The 16220-nt window shown below is 42.6% G+C and overlaps 1 protein-coding gene across 1 annotated transcript in view; it reads left to right on the top strand.

Annotated features, from left to right (window-relative positions):
* The window catches only part of TBX18 (T-box transcription factor 18), a 47853-nt gene extending 36445 nt beyond the window's left edge, over positions 1-11408 (top strand). Inside the window, exons 7-8 of the mRNA XM_084831154.1 lie at positions 2296-2390; positions 7290-11408. Of these exons, the coding sequence (XP_084687280.1) occupies positions 2296-2390; positions 7290-8014 (820 nt within the window). The 3' untranslated portion in view covers positions 8015-11408. The remainder of the gene's footprint in view (positions 1-2295; positions 2391-7289) is intronic.
* The last annotated feature ends 4812 nt before the right edge of the window (positions 11409-16220 follow it).

The following is a 16220-nucleotide window of genomic DNA, read 5'->3' as shown; positions in this document are numbered from 1 at the left end:
ACTCGTCATGTGATCGGTTCAGACTTATAGCAAGAGTGTCTGTTCTTCACCTGGCAGCCCATTGGATGTGAAGGAAGAGAGAGAGAAAAGGGGATGGCAGAAAGAGAAAGAGAGAAAAGGGGTGTCCTGTCCACTGTTGGCTCTGGCTCTGTAATTCTTTTTTAGGATCCTATAGGCAAATAAGTGTAATGAAACAAATTTTTGCCTTTCTTTTCCTTCCCCCTCCCCCCTCACATTATTTTACAGTCTCACACATAGTTTTGTAGAAGCTAGTGGCTTTGTGAATTAAAAGCATGCTTTTCTGGCCGGACATTTGCAAAGTAAAATAGAATTTATATACTGAGAATAGTTAAGGTTCGTCATGCAGGTCTTCGAAAACGATCCTATAAAATCTTTACTCAAGAAGGTATGAAAATTTCTTTACTTACTTTTCTTAAGTACTTCAGGAAAAAAAACATGATAGCTTAGTTAAATAAAACTGGCCATTTGGAAATATAAATTAGGATGGTGATAAAATGGAAATTGTTCGAAAGCATCTTGTATACATTATCACCTTGGCTACACTCCTCCAGGAGGTGGGCTTTTATCTCTGCTTTAACTAGAAATGAAAAGTCTCCATTACCACAGGGAAAGAAAAATGCAGGCTATTTTTAAAATCCACATTTAGCTAATACTTTATAACTCATTCCTGCAACATTTCTGGGATCTTTCTGGCACCACTATCTTAGAGAAGCAGTATCATGGGAAAATATTGGTGCTTCAAATTGCTATGGTAAAATGCAGTTCTAGTTTGATTGTGTCTCAAAGAAAGCAAATTCCATAAGTTAATTGTGCATTGTATGAAAACGTAATTTGTCTTGTCTGTCCTACATTTACTGCCAATCGGTTTAATTGGATGACCCCAAGTTCCAGTGGGAACTGAAAAAAAGTCTCTCTCTGCAGTTCACTCATAGTTTATAAACCTCTATCATACCCCCTCCACCTTTTTCTAAACTAACAACGGCCACGTGATAATTTGGGTCTCCATTTTTTAATACCTTTTCCATCTCTAGATATAAATATAGTAGCAGACTTGTAATTGCATGTGGGCTTAAGTGCTCTTTCTTTGGGAGGAATATGTAGTCCAAGGGAACCTATTTGTATCTAATTTCTCAAGAATGTGTCTGAAAATTCTCACCATGCCCATCAATCTCAAATATCCATGTTCCAGTCATTCCTATGACCGTGTCAGCCTACTGTTAAGCAAAAGATGGCAGTTTGACATTCTGGCAATTTCAACAAGGGCTCTCATGGAAAAGCGATATTAGGGACGCATTTCATGTATTTTTAGCCTTTAACATACTTGATTTAGCAGCAGCAATAAGGAAGAAAGCCAACACCCTGTGTCTGTGGCATATTTGTGTGGGTCATAAGCAAGTTCATTGCAAATGACTATAAGGTCCATACAACCAAAGCTTGGGTGCTGTTTTGTTTAAAATATTGTATTGGAACGTGATTGTTATAATGTAAGTGTTACAGTGTGTGTGTATGTGTGGCCTGTCTATACGTAATGCTAAACCAAGGCATAGTCTTATGTGAATGACCCTCTACAACCCCAAGCAAAGTTTCACGGTTGAACACTCTCCTGTGCAGTAGGAAGGAGGTATAAACTATTATTCAGTTTTGTTTTCCCAGATTCCTGGCTTGTCGTCATGTATGAACCAGGAATCATGGTTTAAAATAACTCTAGTTTGTTAAACAAGCTAGATTCATAATCCATGAAGCTGGCTTGTTTAGAAAGTGACTAGAATTTATTTTAAACCACGATTCCTGGTTCATACATAATGACAAGCCAGGAATTGGGGAAAGCTAGAAGTCATAGAATAGAATCATAGGGTTGGAAGGGGCCTACAAGACCATCGAGTCCAACCCCTGCTCAGTGCAGGAAGCCTGATTTCAGGAGGTCTCCCATCCAAACACTAACCAGGGCTGACCCTGCTTAGCTTCTGAGATCAGACATGACCAGGCTCATCCAGCCCTTTGCTCGCTACCATCAGTTTCCCTAAGACCCCAAAGGCCCCGCAGAATCATGGCTTATCTAAGTCATGGTTTATTCCTCCTCCCCACTGCACAGGACGGGGGGAAGGAAGTGAGAAGTGCTTGAGCCTGCAGTTTTGCTGGGGATTCCAGAAGCTCATGCAGTTAGTGTTACATGCGAACCAGGCCAGACAGAGAAAGAGAGATCATAAAGCACTGCGAAACATAAGCAAATGATAGATTATTCTCATCACAAAATGTTCTTGTTCTGTTGCCTAGGATGGGATTGGAAGCTTTAGTAGAGTCTTACGCATTCTGGAGACCTTCACTGAGAACACTTACATTTGAAGATATACCTGGAATCGCCAAACAAGGTATCAGTCTCATTTAGGGATTTGAAAGGCACCCAAGATCATTCACTATGCATGTAGGCCAGTGGCAAAACCTCCATTGTTTTAAATGGATGAGGATTGAACCTTGTATTTGTTTGTAGAATTCGACTGCCAATTTCGCCTTTAATCACAAAATGGAAAAATGCTACTTGACAATTTCACCAAGTGCTGAAATAGAACGATCAAAAATTATCATTATATGTAATAACAGTGCTCATATCACCACGTCACCTGTATGAAACAGCAAGAGTTAAGCACTTTTGAGTCCCCTTGTTTTCAATAGATATGTTAAGCACACATTTAAATTTCTCTCATCAGAATTAATGTGACTTAAAAATGGTTAACTACAGCTGGATCTTGCACACAGCAGGCATTTTTGTCAGTAGCTGTCATTCTAAGATCATGCCAAGTTTAAGTAATTTGTGGAGAATTTAAAAAAATGCTCTCTCTACCCCTGTAAAAAAAATATTTTAGACTCTACTTTTTGACTAGAAATCCAGTCATTTTTATTTTCCATGTTAAGCTGTTCCAAACTTACATACTACTCCTAAAACAAAAAGTTTATAAAACTAAGGAAGAAGTTAAATCATCACATTAGCTTCATATAAAATCATAACTTCCAAACATCAAGTTGTGTTTGCTTTAGAATTTACAGGAATTTTTTTTTTTTTTGCAGTGGAATAAGAGTACAGGCAGCCAATGCTCCTGGTTGGTTCAGTCTGTCAGAAATACTTTTGATGGAAATCTAGTTCTGGATCTGAAGTCCACATTATAGGATCTGAAGTCCACAGAAATGCTGAGGAGTATACAGTTCCCCCAGGACTGTGCTTACTGTTTTTCATTCAATATTAATTGCTAGGGATTATGGTGGTGTAAAATACCCCTCCTAAATGCACCAAAGGAGCAGAGTTAGTTTATATAAGAAAGACCACGTTATTAGTTTTATCCTAACCATGTATGACTTCTTGAAAAGAGTCCTCTCCCTCTCTCTCTCTCTCTCAATCAACCCCCCCCCCCCAACTGCATAGGGCCACACAAGCAGTGGAAGTTATTGTTGGTGCTGGCAGGTGTTTAGCATTAGACAGAGAACCCAAGCAAACTCTTCCATATGATACAAGTCCCCATATCCTTGGCCTGAGATTCCCTTTCGAGAATGTACCGGTGTCCTTTGGTCTTTTAAAATTCTTCCAATTGCCCAAGGATTTGGAAGTTGGGGAAGGACCTTTGACTCCTTATTATGAGATGCACTGATCCAGATTCCAAAATTAATGAGAAAAACATGTTCACATAATTGATTTTAAATGCTTTATGTCAGTTACTTTGCATAGCTGATAAAAAGAATAGCCTAAGGCAGAGGTGGGCAGACTTCAATGGAACTAAAACAAAGAGGGGAGTTGGAGGGGAAATAAAAACAAAAAAGGACTGCCACATCCACCACCATGGTAAACCCAACCTGCCCCCCCAATACATGTTTGAATAACTTCTGCCACCACCCCCCACCACCCCAATCACTGAAATTCGCCCTTCCCCTCCAAATTTCCTGCCTGCTCCTTCATAGAACGTTGAGGTTCAGCAACTGAAGCCTGGCACAAAATAGTAGATTGGGGTGGAATGAGACGACTCAAGGGATGAAGCCAGTTACCTACTGCACCCTGTGGGCCTCACCTACTGGCCTTATCTGCATATATAAATATAAATACAGTCAGGGCCAGAAATATTGGAACAAGGATAACTGTTCTGGCAGTTGGCCTCTGTACACCACCACATTGAAGTTGAAAGGAAACACACCCAGATGGGAGCGAAGTCAGGACTTTCAGCTGTAATTCAAGGGGTTTGACAAAACTGGGGCACTAACCATTCAGGAAGTACAGCCAGTGGCATACGCACACCCCCATCGTTGGTGGCTGATAAGTAATGGAACAAACCAACATCATTTCAAATTTAAGGATTGCCTTTAATACCTGGATGTTGCTGGCTCATAAGTAATGGAACGAATGGCTGACAAGCAGCTGCATGGCCAGGTGTGGCCTGTTTCCTGGGTACCCCATGACCAATCAAGCAGAGAAAAGGCCTGGAGGTGGTTCTGAGTGTTACATTTGCATTTGGTAGCTGTTCACTGGAACTCCCAACATGAGGTCCAAAGAGGTGTCCATGCGAGTGAAGGAGGCCATCATTAGGCTGAGAAAACAAAATAAACCCATCAGAGAGATAGCAAAAACAGTGGGAGTGGCCAACACAACAGTTTGGAACATCCTGAAAAAGAAGGAATTAACTGGCAAGCTCAGCAACAGCAAAAGATCTGGAAGACCACAGAAGACAACTAAAGTGGATGACCGCAGAATTCCGCTCATGGTGAAGAGGAACCCTCTCACAACATCTAGCCAGGTCAAGAACGCTCTTGTGGAGGTAGGCATGTCATTATCTACATTTACAGTCAAGAGACAGCTTTATGAATGTAAATACAGAGGCTTCACAACAAGGTGCAAACCACTGGTAACGCTCAAGAACCGAAAGGCCAGATTAGCCTTTGCCAGCAAACACCTAAAAAAGCCTGCCCAGTTCTGGAATAAGATTCTTTGTACTGATGAAAACAAGATTAACTTGTACCAGAATGATGGGAAGATAAAAGTATGGAGAAGGGAAGGAACAGCTCATGATCCAAAGCATACCACATCATCTGTCAAACATGGTGGAAGCAGTGTTATGGCATGGGCATGTATGGCTGCCAATGGAACCGGGTCACTGGTGTTTATTGATGACCTGACTGCTGATAAAAGCAGCAGGATGAATTCTGAAGCGTATAGGGCTATACTTTCTGCTCAGATTCAGCCGTATGCTGCCAAACTGATAGGAATGCTGCCAAACTGATAGCCGCTTCATATTGCAGATGGATAATGACCCAAAACATACAGCAAAAGCTACCCAAGAGTTTCTCCAGGCAAAGAAGTGGGATGTTCTTCAATGGCCAAGTCAGTCACCTGATCTCACCCCAATAGAGTATGCTTTTCACTTACTGAAGACAAGACTGAAGGCAGAAAGACCCACAAACAAGCAGCAGCTGAAGGCAGCTGCAGTAAAGGCCTGGCAAAGCATCTCGAGGGAGGAAACTCAGCATTTGGTCATGTCCATGGGTTCCAGACTTCAGGCAGTCATTGACTGCAAAGGATTTTCATCCAGGTATTAAAGGCGACCCTTAAGTTTGAAATGATGTTGGTTTGTTCCATTACTTATGAGCCACCAACGATGGGGGGGGGGGGTATGCCACTGGCTGTACTTCCTGAATGGTTAGTGCCCCACTTTTGTCACACCCCTTGAATTACAGCTGAAAGTCCTGACTTCGCTCCCATCTGGGTGTGTTTCCTTTCAACTTCAATGTGGTGGTGTACAGAGGCCAACTGTCAAAACTGTTATCCTTGTTCCAATATTTCTGGCCCTGGCTGTAGATGTCTGGGTTACTACAGATCAGAGATTCTAAGACAAACCTCAAGAACTGACTGGCAGTACTGCAGAAACTCATATTTTACAGGTGGGGAACATGGAGTCTGAGAGACAGGCGTTTAGTATAAGGACAGAATCATGGGCAGATAATTTTTTTTTAGTTTCACTTTCATTCGCTATGGTTATGTTGATGACCCACCCAGACAACTTCTGTTATGGGGTAGTTATATAAACTATTGGGAGTCAAGAACACTTATGGGTGCCCAAAGAGAGCTTCAGCTATTGGGCAGTATAGAAATGTAATAAATAAATAAGTAAATCTCCCAGAGATCTACCAGCAGATTTCAGTCTACCTTCTCCCTACCTCTGACCTAAGGGCTAGAATAAGACAGTGTCACTAACTCAAAATGAGAGGACTACAAAAGCTTACGAGCAACTTGCATACTTACCCTGACTTAAAAACTAGTCATAAATGTGCCCACTGGACTGCTATAAGCTGCTCTTCAGTGGAAGGAGCTATGAGCTTGACTACTAAGGACCAGTGAGACGCACCTGATCCTATGCACTGTAGTTGCAGCAATGTGAAAAAGTGGTGTGTAGCACTGCACTGCACAAGTAGCACAAGCACTGCAACGTCCTGTATCTAGCACAAGTTGGATAACTCGGTGTCCCTTCTAGGCAAATTGTCCAACCTCAGCATCGTATTCACTGTCTGGTTCCATAAATGCTTGTGTTGCTATTTTAACTTGCATGCTGTAATAAGCAGAGCATAAACCAGATCACCTGGAGCTTGCACTAGTACTCCCCTTTCGGGGTTATATGGTAACAATATGCAGAACTGTAAAAGAGGAGTTAACCTTCAACAAAAGTATCTGTAATAGTTAAGTGTAGCTAGAGCCTCTGGGCTGTAGTGGATAGTGTTACACTTCAAATAAGGGGAAGAGGGGTCTGAGTTCAGATCTTTCCTTAGCTGGAAGATTCACTGAGGTGCCATGGATAGGTCTTATCAGATCTAAACTACCTCACAGGAGTATTATCAAGATAAAAGGGTGAAGGCAATGTGAGGCAGTTACCTCAGGCAGGGGATGGGGGAGCGGTGCTGGCCCCCTTGGCCATTCCTTCTGAGCCCCTTGGCTGTTCCCTCTGTTGTAGGACAGCCCAGTGTTCTCTGTGAGCTGCTCTGCGCCCTTTAAGCTATCCTACTGCCCTTTGGTGTGGTGAAAGATGCTGTCCTACTGCCACAGTTGAATTAAAATTCAGTCGGCTTCTGTATATGGAAGTGTGGGGGAGCACCATCTTGTCCTTCATCTCAGATAGCAAAATGTCTTGGACCTGCCCTGGAGTAACTTCACTTCAGCCATCCTGAGGGTAGACTTTAAATGTGATTAGATAAATAAATATATCACTTTTCCTAGGACTTTATTTTTTCATATTCTCTTCCAGGAAACTCTGGCTCCTCCGCTTTGCTCCAGGGATCTGGCAGTGGAGTACCAACTACTCATCCCCATCTCCTTCCTGGGTCCCCTTGCTCTTCTCCTGCCTTTCACCTTGCTCCCAACACTAGTCAGCTCTGCAGCCTCACTCCAGCTGACTACACAGCTTGTGCCCGCTCAGGTCTAGCCCTTAACAGATATAGCACTTCCTTGGCCGAAACATACAACAGGCTTACAAACCAAACCAATGAGACCTTTGCGACCCCAAGGACTCCCTCTTACGTTGGCGTATCAAGTGGTTCAACTGTGAACATGCCTGTGACCGGCAGTGACGGCGATGCATTCAGCTGTCCCCAGGCAGGCTTATCAATGCAGATTTCAGGGATGTCTCCACAGCTCCAGTATATAATGCCTTCCCCATCCAACAATGCCTTTGCCACAAATCAGACCCACCAGAGCTCCTACAACACTTTCAGACTGCACAGCCCTTGTGCTCTCTATGGATATAACTTCTCCACATCCCCCAAACTGGCTGCCAGTCCTGAGAAAATTGTTTCTTCCCAGGGGAATTTTTTGGGGTCGTCGCCGAGTGGAACCATGACTGATCGGCAGATGTTGCCCCCTGTAGAAGGCGTGCACTTACTTAGCAGCGGGGGGCAGCAGAATTTCTTTGACTCTAGGACCCTAGGAAGCTTAACGCTGTCATCATCTCAAGTATCTGCACATATGGTTTGATAAAGCCTTTTAAAAACAAAAGTACAGTGCATTGGTTTCTACAATGTATTCCTTTTTGGGATTATGTTAAGGTGATTAATGTACCTTATACGGTGTTTATGTTTTTAAAAATATCAAATCACCAGAGGACGTTTGACTGAAACTGTCAATTTGCCTATGAGCAGATATTTGGATATGCTCTAGTGTTCTGAGTTAAGCTGGGTTTGTTTGCAGAACAGCCCATTTAGTTTCCTGGTAGCATACACTTCATTTTATAACACGTTTGGCCATATGCAACAAATTAAGCAAGACTTCCTCCAGCACTCTTATTCCCCACATCTTTCGTCTTTAAAGAACAAAACAACACTCCGGTCTGATGAAACAAAAAACACTGTCACACACATGCACGTGCGCGCGCGCGCACACACACACCATTTTATAGCAGCTGTCCTTAAAGTGTCCTTACCACAATGAGCTGATGCCACATGCATGCATTACTTCTCTGTTGTAAGAGAGATAATAGATGTGAGCTTTCACTAGGCATAGACCAGATGTCTAGCTATGACATATTTTCAAAATAAAGGGACAGGATAATTTTTCCTTCTCAAGTTTTATGGCAGATCTGGCTTTTCAGTGCTATGCTTTGGCTATTAGGATGCATTGTTAGCATAGGAATACCTACTGGCCTTGCATCAGAGTGGTGAGAGTCTAAATTAAGCAGCAGAAAGGGCAGCATGGCTAACTTTAATGTACAGAATGAATTTAAAGGACGCTTGTTCCATGTGAAGAGTAAAAAATTTCTATAGAGATTTATATTTTTAAATATTAAATACATGTTTTCAAAAATGAAGTACAAGGCAGGACTTTGACACCTTTCCATAAACTTACTTTTTAAGGATGATGTTAGGATGATCTTTCTAGAAGATAAGGTAGTGGCAATATCATTTACTTCCATTCTGTAGCACTACAAGAACTTGCTTACATGCATTCACCCTAGTCTAGATAATTAGACCTTATTGCCAGCTTTGGAATGTTACTAAGAGCTTAAGATGAAGCTTTGTAATTTTGGACCATTTGAAACATCTTTCTAAAGGCAGTGTCCTGCACTGTCTGGACAAGCTGCTTCAAATTTTGTGGGGGAACGTTGGCATCTGGGATAATGCTAGAAGCTGTAGTCGGAATGAAAAAATGGGAACACCTCTGTAAATGTGCAAAAGCAGCAGCGTACGCTTCTTACAACCTCTGAAATCCTATAACTACAATGTTTAAAAGAATTGTGGGGCATGATATCTATAGTGTACATATTTTCTGTTCCATTCCCATGGCCAGCAATTTTCTCACTTCTCCACCTCTCAAATGCATCTATTGCCCTTCAACATGCAATTCCTGTGGGACGTGGAGTTTGACAATGCTCTTCATTGGAATAATCTAGGCTACATTATGCAAATCCACTCGATTTTTTTTCCTGACCTTTCCTTGAAATACTTGTTTTGACCATAGGTCATAAAAGAAATAAAACATGGTAGGCACAAATACAGATGTGGTGCATAGAATAGTCCTTGTATTGATTTAAAGAATCGGGGAGGGGGGAGCACACAAAAGTTCATAAGTTATTCATTAAGCCATCTATTACATAGATGGAACCATCCAAAGGTTTAGCCTTGTTAGTCTGTTGCAGCAAAAGAACAGAGACTCCTGTGGCATCTAAAAGTCGAACAAGTTTATTCCTGCATAAGCTTTCATGGACACTGCATCTGATGAAATGGACAATGTCCACAAAAGCTTAGACCTTAAGGTGCCACAAGACTTTTTTTTTTTTTTTAAGATGGAACTGTGAAACAAGATATCAGAAGTATCCTTTATCAATTCAGACCCACTAATGGCCATCAATTTCTAAGGGCCCTCCAAATCTGCAGGTAGCTTTTGTTCAAACCTATGTAAAGGCTGTTTTTGTCAGATATTTAAAACGTTCTGACAAGTACTTCTTGTATCCATTATCCTAGTTTTTGGAATTTGGGTTCACAGGCTGCAGAGAGATTCTGAGGCATTTTAAGTGCAAAGTTTATACTCCCTGGTCACATTCCAACATAGAGGGGATGGAATCCAGAAAGTCTTGTACATGAGCAGCCAGTGTCTCTCCACATGTGCATAGGGTTACCGATTTTCCTTTTCAGCAGCATTCCCTCATACCACTTCAAATACTGCTCTGGAGAGTGTGTGCGGTGCTGGGGAGAACGTATGCAATGCTCACACGTGGCCCATTGGATCTTTTCTTTGCCATTATTGGGTGCTCTTTTAAACCCATTTAAATCAATAGGATTAAGCACATTACATACTATTTGCTTGAGATACTATTTGCATGCTATTTACTGTTTCATGTGTTGGAAGTCTGTCCTGCTAACTGCATGATTGTAAGCCTTGAAGCATCAAGGATGGGGCACATGGTGTTAGCACAATGTCATAAAACAATATTTGGTTTATAGTTCTGAGTCCTCTTACTGTAGCATCAAACCCTTATAATTTCAGTAGGACTTCACCGAACATTCAGAATTGAAGTCATTAAAATGTTGGCATGACAAATTCTTATGCCAATGATTAGAAGCAAATATGGCAACTGAAATGTTGCCAAATACATTTTTTTCTTCGGTTAAAGGCTTCTAAGAAATGCAAAATTCAGATTTGGGACTTCTGGGTGAGGCTCCTCTTGGTGTCTCATTTCATCATCTTATTCATTTCTAAGCATTTTCAACAACTATACCGACAGAGCAATGTTTTATTTGTTGCATAGGTGCTTGTACAAAGGTAGCCAGATCGTCAGATTATCAAAAAGATACTAGATAAAATCTGCACAAGATTAATGTGTACAAGGGATCCTGCTGTAATTTAAAAAATGAATTGGTTATGTAGAACTTGAAATTAACACAATGCAGTGTTTAATTCTAAATATAGAAGCAAGGTAGTTTTAAATGGTATCTTGTCTTAAGGAACACTTCTTAAGGAAAGAGCCATAATTTAGGCAAAGTGGATCATGCAGGTATCATAGTGACTTGTAGCACAAAATGCAGCATGACAGAACCCACTGGGTGTGAATGCACACGTTATAACAGTATCTGCCTTGTAACTTCTATTGGATTTCCATTATCCTGCCTTGTTGCAATAATTTTTTCATATATTATAGAGCCACAGTATTGTAATTGAAACAGCTTTTTCTTAACATGCCATTTCTGTTGTACATAATAAATGGCGTGCGATTACGAAGTCCAGCTTTTCATGGAATATAATGAATGCCAAATATGCAGTATATCTATAATTATATATAGCTGTATTTTGTTGTTTAAAAGCCACAGAAATGATATTAAAATGTGTATCTAAAAACACGTTCTATTAAATTTTGAAAATAAAAATACTTTTAAAAAACCTAAATCCGCAGCACCATCTTCAGAAATGTGTCATAAATCTTATTTACATGTTCCATTTCTCCTTGGGAAACTCCTACTATATAGTCCTTCTACTTATGGTTTTCTTGTTCTTGGTGGTGTTAACATTTTAATAAGGCAGAAGTTGCGTGTTAGGTATTGCCCAAGAAAATCCGAATTTCTTCAAATTAGCATTCTTTAATTGCCCGTTTTCTACCTAGCTTGAAACTAGGAAACCCCAAAGTACTTAGCATGGCTTGGCATGTGGCAGACACAGCTTTTAACAAAAATCTCACACAAGGAAACTGGATGGATTTTATAGCCTTCTAGGCATGAACAGTGGAAAACACATACATGAAGACCCCCAACAAAACCATGGATGGAAATGCTAATCTGGTTTTAATATGCTACTAAAATTAGTGTATAAATGCAACCATCTGCAAGTTACGGGGGGGGGGGGGCAGGATGGTGCACAACCAAGGAAAACCCCTTCAGGCTGGGGTTGCTGTGGATGTGAGGATTTTAAATTAACAGTTTTGTAATCTTAGTCCATCTTTTTTCAAATGCCTGTTGTCACAAGTGTAAATGATGAGGAAATAATGAAGTACTGCTTGAATGTCATTTGTAGGTATAGTATCTGGTCTTGGAAGAGTGTAAGAAGTGTATGAGAAATATGTGGATTTATTTACATGTTTAAATTTAAACCTGTTGCTATCTGTCCCTTCTGTCATTTGAAGGTGAAGGTCATGATGAATGTTGAGCACATGAGGAGCCTAATACTGACAGCCAACCAACGAGGTTTTTATTTTGGAACACAGGAATGAATGGCTTGCAGAGCTGAACTACCCTAACAGACCCCCGCTATTTGCCACATGTCTGAACTCATTCCAAGAGATGTGTTGATGGGATGAGAGCTGTTTATCAGCCAAATCTAGAAAATTAACACTTATGTGTGCACATTTCCCTTGGCCTTGAACCGTTTCCTCATTTCCCCCCGAAGTGTGTGAGTCCCCAACCCCCCCACACACAAATAACTTAAATGCTACAGTATATATTGATTCATTAAAAAAAATACCACACTCAAGGAAGGGAGTGTCTAAAAATGGCATAGTAGGTGGTGGAAGCTGCAGAGAGTTCTTGACAACCCCACTGGCCCGTGTTTCTAGTTTTCATGGATGTACAATAGAGCTTCTGTAAGTGTCTTCAGAAGAGGCTTGGAAAACCAGACTGAGTCCATGAGCCCTTCTAGTGAGCAGAGATCAGAACATGTGTTCACCTCCCTGCTTGCTCTCAATTTTCCGTACACTCAATGCCCTTAAATTTTCTTCCTAAGGGAGATACTCCATTTTCCACAGTAGAATAAAGAAGTGCATTTATTTTTCTCTGGTGCACTTTGAGATCAGGTCTGCACAATTTGAAAGCTTTTGGTAACTCCTATTTGCAGTTGCTCTTCAAAGAAGCATTTATTATTTACTCATCAGTGTAATCCTAGGTAAATAATACCATTAAGTGGTATGCAGGCTTCTGAATATTTTAGATATTGCACACACAGTTATGCAGAGGTAACGGCAGGTGTAGAACTATTGTAGGTATAGTATCTGTGTAGGTATAGTATAAGTGTGATGCTGGAACGCTGGCTTGGCGGGGCAGGAATTGTGTGTCTGTTCCTGTGTGCCATTTTCCTATCTGAAGATACTCCAAGTGCTTGACTTTGTGCCTCCTCTATACTTTGGGCCAATCGTTTCCCTCAGATTTGATTTGACATGGGATCAGTGGAGTTCTCTGACTGTTCCATGACTTTGTTGGGCTATTTCCATTCAGTAGAACAGTTGAGCCAGGGCTTTCTGTTTTCTCCACTTAATTTCATTTGAGCAATAGGATGGTGTCTCTTTTCCTTTTTCCTTTGCGTTTAATTCCATTTATTCTCTACTACATGTTCACACAGATTTCATCCATTGTGCTTCCCACCCTCCTCCATTTTTGTCATAAGACTTCAAACAGCTTAGCCACATGGTTATAGTGTATGCTTCCAGATGAGGCTTTTATAGCGCCATCACCCAGCCTCATTCACAGGTTTTTACAAAGGGTTCAAACATCATCATCACTGATTTGTATTCCTGCCTAGGGATGTACGAAAGTCACTTACCTTTTCGAAGGATGACATTCGAGGTGGGGGGGAGGCGCTCCGTCCGTCCCCCCGAAATTCTCTCTGGCCGGCTCCGCTCTGCAGAGATTCCACAGAACCGCCAGCCAGGGCCGCCCGCAGCCGGACATCCGGCCACTGGGCAGCCTGCAGGGACACAAATGGTGGCTGCCGTAGCCGCCGCCATTTGCTTCCCTGTATTTTGCCGTGATAGGCTACGTAAATATTTACGTAACCTATCACGGCAAAAAAAAAACACAACACAGCGGACGCAAATGGCGGTGGCTACGGCGGCCGCCATTTGCGTTCCCTTTTTTTTGCCGTTTTAGCCTACGTAAATAGTTACGTAGGCTAAAAGAGCAAAATAAAAGGGAACCTGAGCGGAGCCGGCCGGAGAGTATTTCGGGGGGAGGGACGGAGCACCTATTACGGCGAAAAAAAGGGAACGCAAATGGCGTAGTGGATGCCATTTGCGTTCCCTTTTTTGCCATTTTAGCCTACGTAAATATTTACGTAAGCTATTACGGCGGGGAAAAAGGAACGCAAATGGCGTAGTGGCCGCCATTTGTGTTCCTTTTCCCCCCCGCCGTAATAGCCTACGTAAATATTTACGTAGGCTAAAACAAGCAAAAAAAAAGGAAACGCAAATGGTGGCCGCCATAGCCACCGCCATTTGCGTTCCCTTAGTTAAGCCGTGATAGGCTACATAAGTATTTACGTAGCCTATCACGGCTATAATGAAGAAGTGAATGGCGGCTGCAGATGCGGCCGCCATTCGCAAGTCAGGGCGGATGGCAGCAGGTAAGTGCTCCGTTTCGTGCGCCTTTCGTGGGGTGGGGGGGCGGGGGGCTTCGTTCCGCCATGGATTTCGGGATGCCAGTGCATTCGGCCTCACCGAGATCCGTGGCGGAATTCTCTGACATCCCTATTCCTACCGTGTTTTCCAGCCACTTCTGTCTTTTTTCTTACCACAGAAAATATGTGTGTTTTTTTTAAAAAAAGAAAGAATAGCTGTATGGTGCCCTTTTAGTGGTAGCGCTAGGAGCCTTCCATCTGGAAGCACCTAGTACCTAATTTGTGGTTTTATTCTTATTAGCTGGCACTGTTGCTTCTAATCAGTGCTGTTTGTACTCCTCTTCCTTCAAATTTAATAACAACCTCTTGCACCACTTCTTTCTCTTCCTGTGCTCTTTTAAATTTCCCTGTCTGTCAAATATGGTTGAGTTACTGATACAACTTGAGCCATTTTTCTTATTTTGCATTAATTGGCTTTCACTCATGGAATCACTTATTCTTGCTGCTCTTTCCCATGGTTCTCCTTTTTTACATTCTCCTCACCTTCCTGGCTATTATGGAGGGAGGCCTTTTTTTTTCTTGCCACCAGATTCAAATTCTTTCATTTATCTTTGGGGAAGGGCTCTGTGGTAGAGACCATGTTTTGCTTGCAAAAGGTCCCAGGTTCAGTTCCTGCCATCTCCATGTAAGGCTAGGAAAGACCTCTGCCTGAAACCCTGAAGAGCCATTGACATTCAGTGTAGACAATACTGAGCTAGATGGACCGACAGTCTGACTCAGCGGACCTGTTTGCATGTCACAACAAGCCACTGTGGGTTCATTCACCCACGGGGTTCTGTGATGCATGCTGGCCGCCCTTTTGCATATGCAAGCAGTGGCAGGGCACACCATGGCTTGTCGCGTCATGCGAACCCGGAAATGGTGGGTTGCTGGCAGCCCATGGATTGTGGGTGGTTTGTTAACCACAGCAACAACCCACCCTCAAACGGGGAGACAAATTCATCAAAGATATGTCTGTCAAAAGCTAGTAGTCATGATGGCTGTATATTGCCTCCAGAATTAGAGGCATTGTACCTCTGAATACCAGCTGCAGGGGAACACGAGCAGGAGGGTGTTAATGCTAGTGGGTTTCCCACAAGCATCTGGTGGGCCTGTGTGAGAACAGAATGCTGAACTTGGAAGGCCTTTGATCTGATCCAGCAGGGCTCTTTTTATGTTCTGAACACAATTTTCTTCCCATCATCTTTTCCCCACTATTTTCGTCTTTTCTACATTCTTCATATTATCTGTTACTCAATTATGAATCTGCAGGGAGGAGCATTTCTTTATTCTTCAGTATTGTATGTCATCTAGTTGTTTATGTACCTAATAAATAGGGCTGTGCAGGGACCCCCCATCTGACTCGGAAGCCAGCCTGATTCAGCTCAGGCTGATTCAGGGGGCCCCTGACCTGAATCAGACCCGAGCCCGAAGCAGGATTTGGCCATCCTAATCCCGCTTCAGCCCCCCCCAATGCCCCCGCACAACCCCCCAGCTCCTTACCTAGGCTGGTGCCTCTGCCACCACTTCCTCTGCCACTGTTGTCTCCGCCACCACCTCCACCACCGTCACTATCGATGCCGCCACTGCCGTCATTGTCGCCGCCCGCCACTGCCAGCTTCTGAGCCCTGGACATGCACTGGCTCTAGTTGCAGGGAGTCGCTATTTTAAAAATGGCAACTCCCACCAAAAAGAGCCAGCACTTGTCCCGGGTTCAGGAGCTGGCAGCGGCGGGCAGCGGCAATATGGCATCAGTGATAGTGGCAGTGGTGGAGGTGGTGGCAGCGGCAGCAGCGGTGGAGGAGGCGGCAGTGGCGGGTGGCGACGGAGACGA

The sequence above is a fragment of the Heloderma suspectum genome, chromosome 1 (assembly GCF_057233095.1).
Source record: "Heloderma suspectum isolate Gila_16-S chromosome 1, 16-S_ref, whole genome shotgun sequence".
NCBI lineage: Eukaryota > Metazoa > Chordata > Lepidosauria > Squamata > Helodermatidae > Heloderma > Heloderma suspectum.
This window is presented reverse-complemented; position numbering and strand designations above follow the sequence as displayed.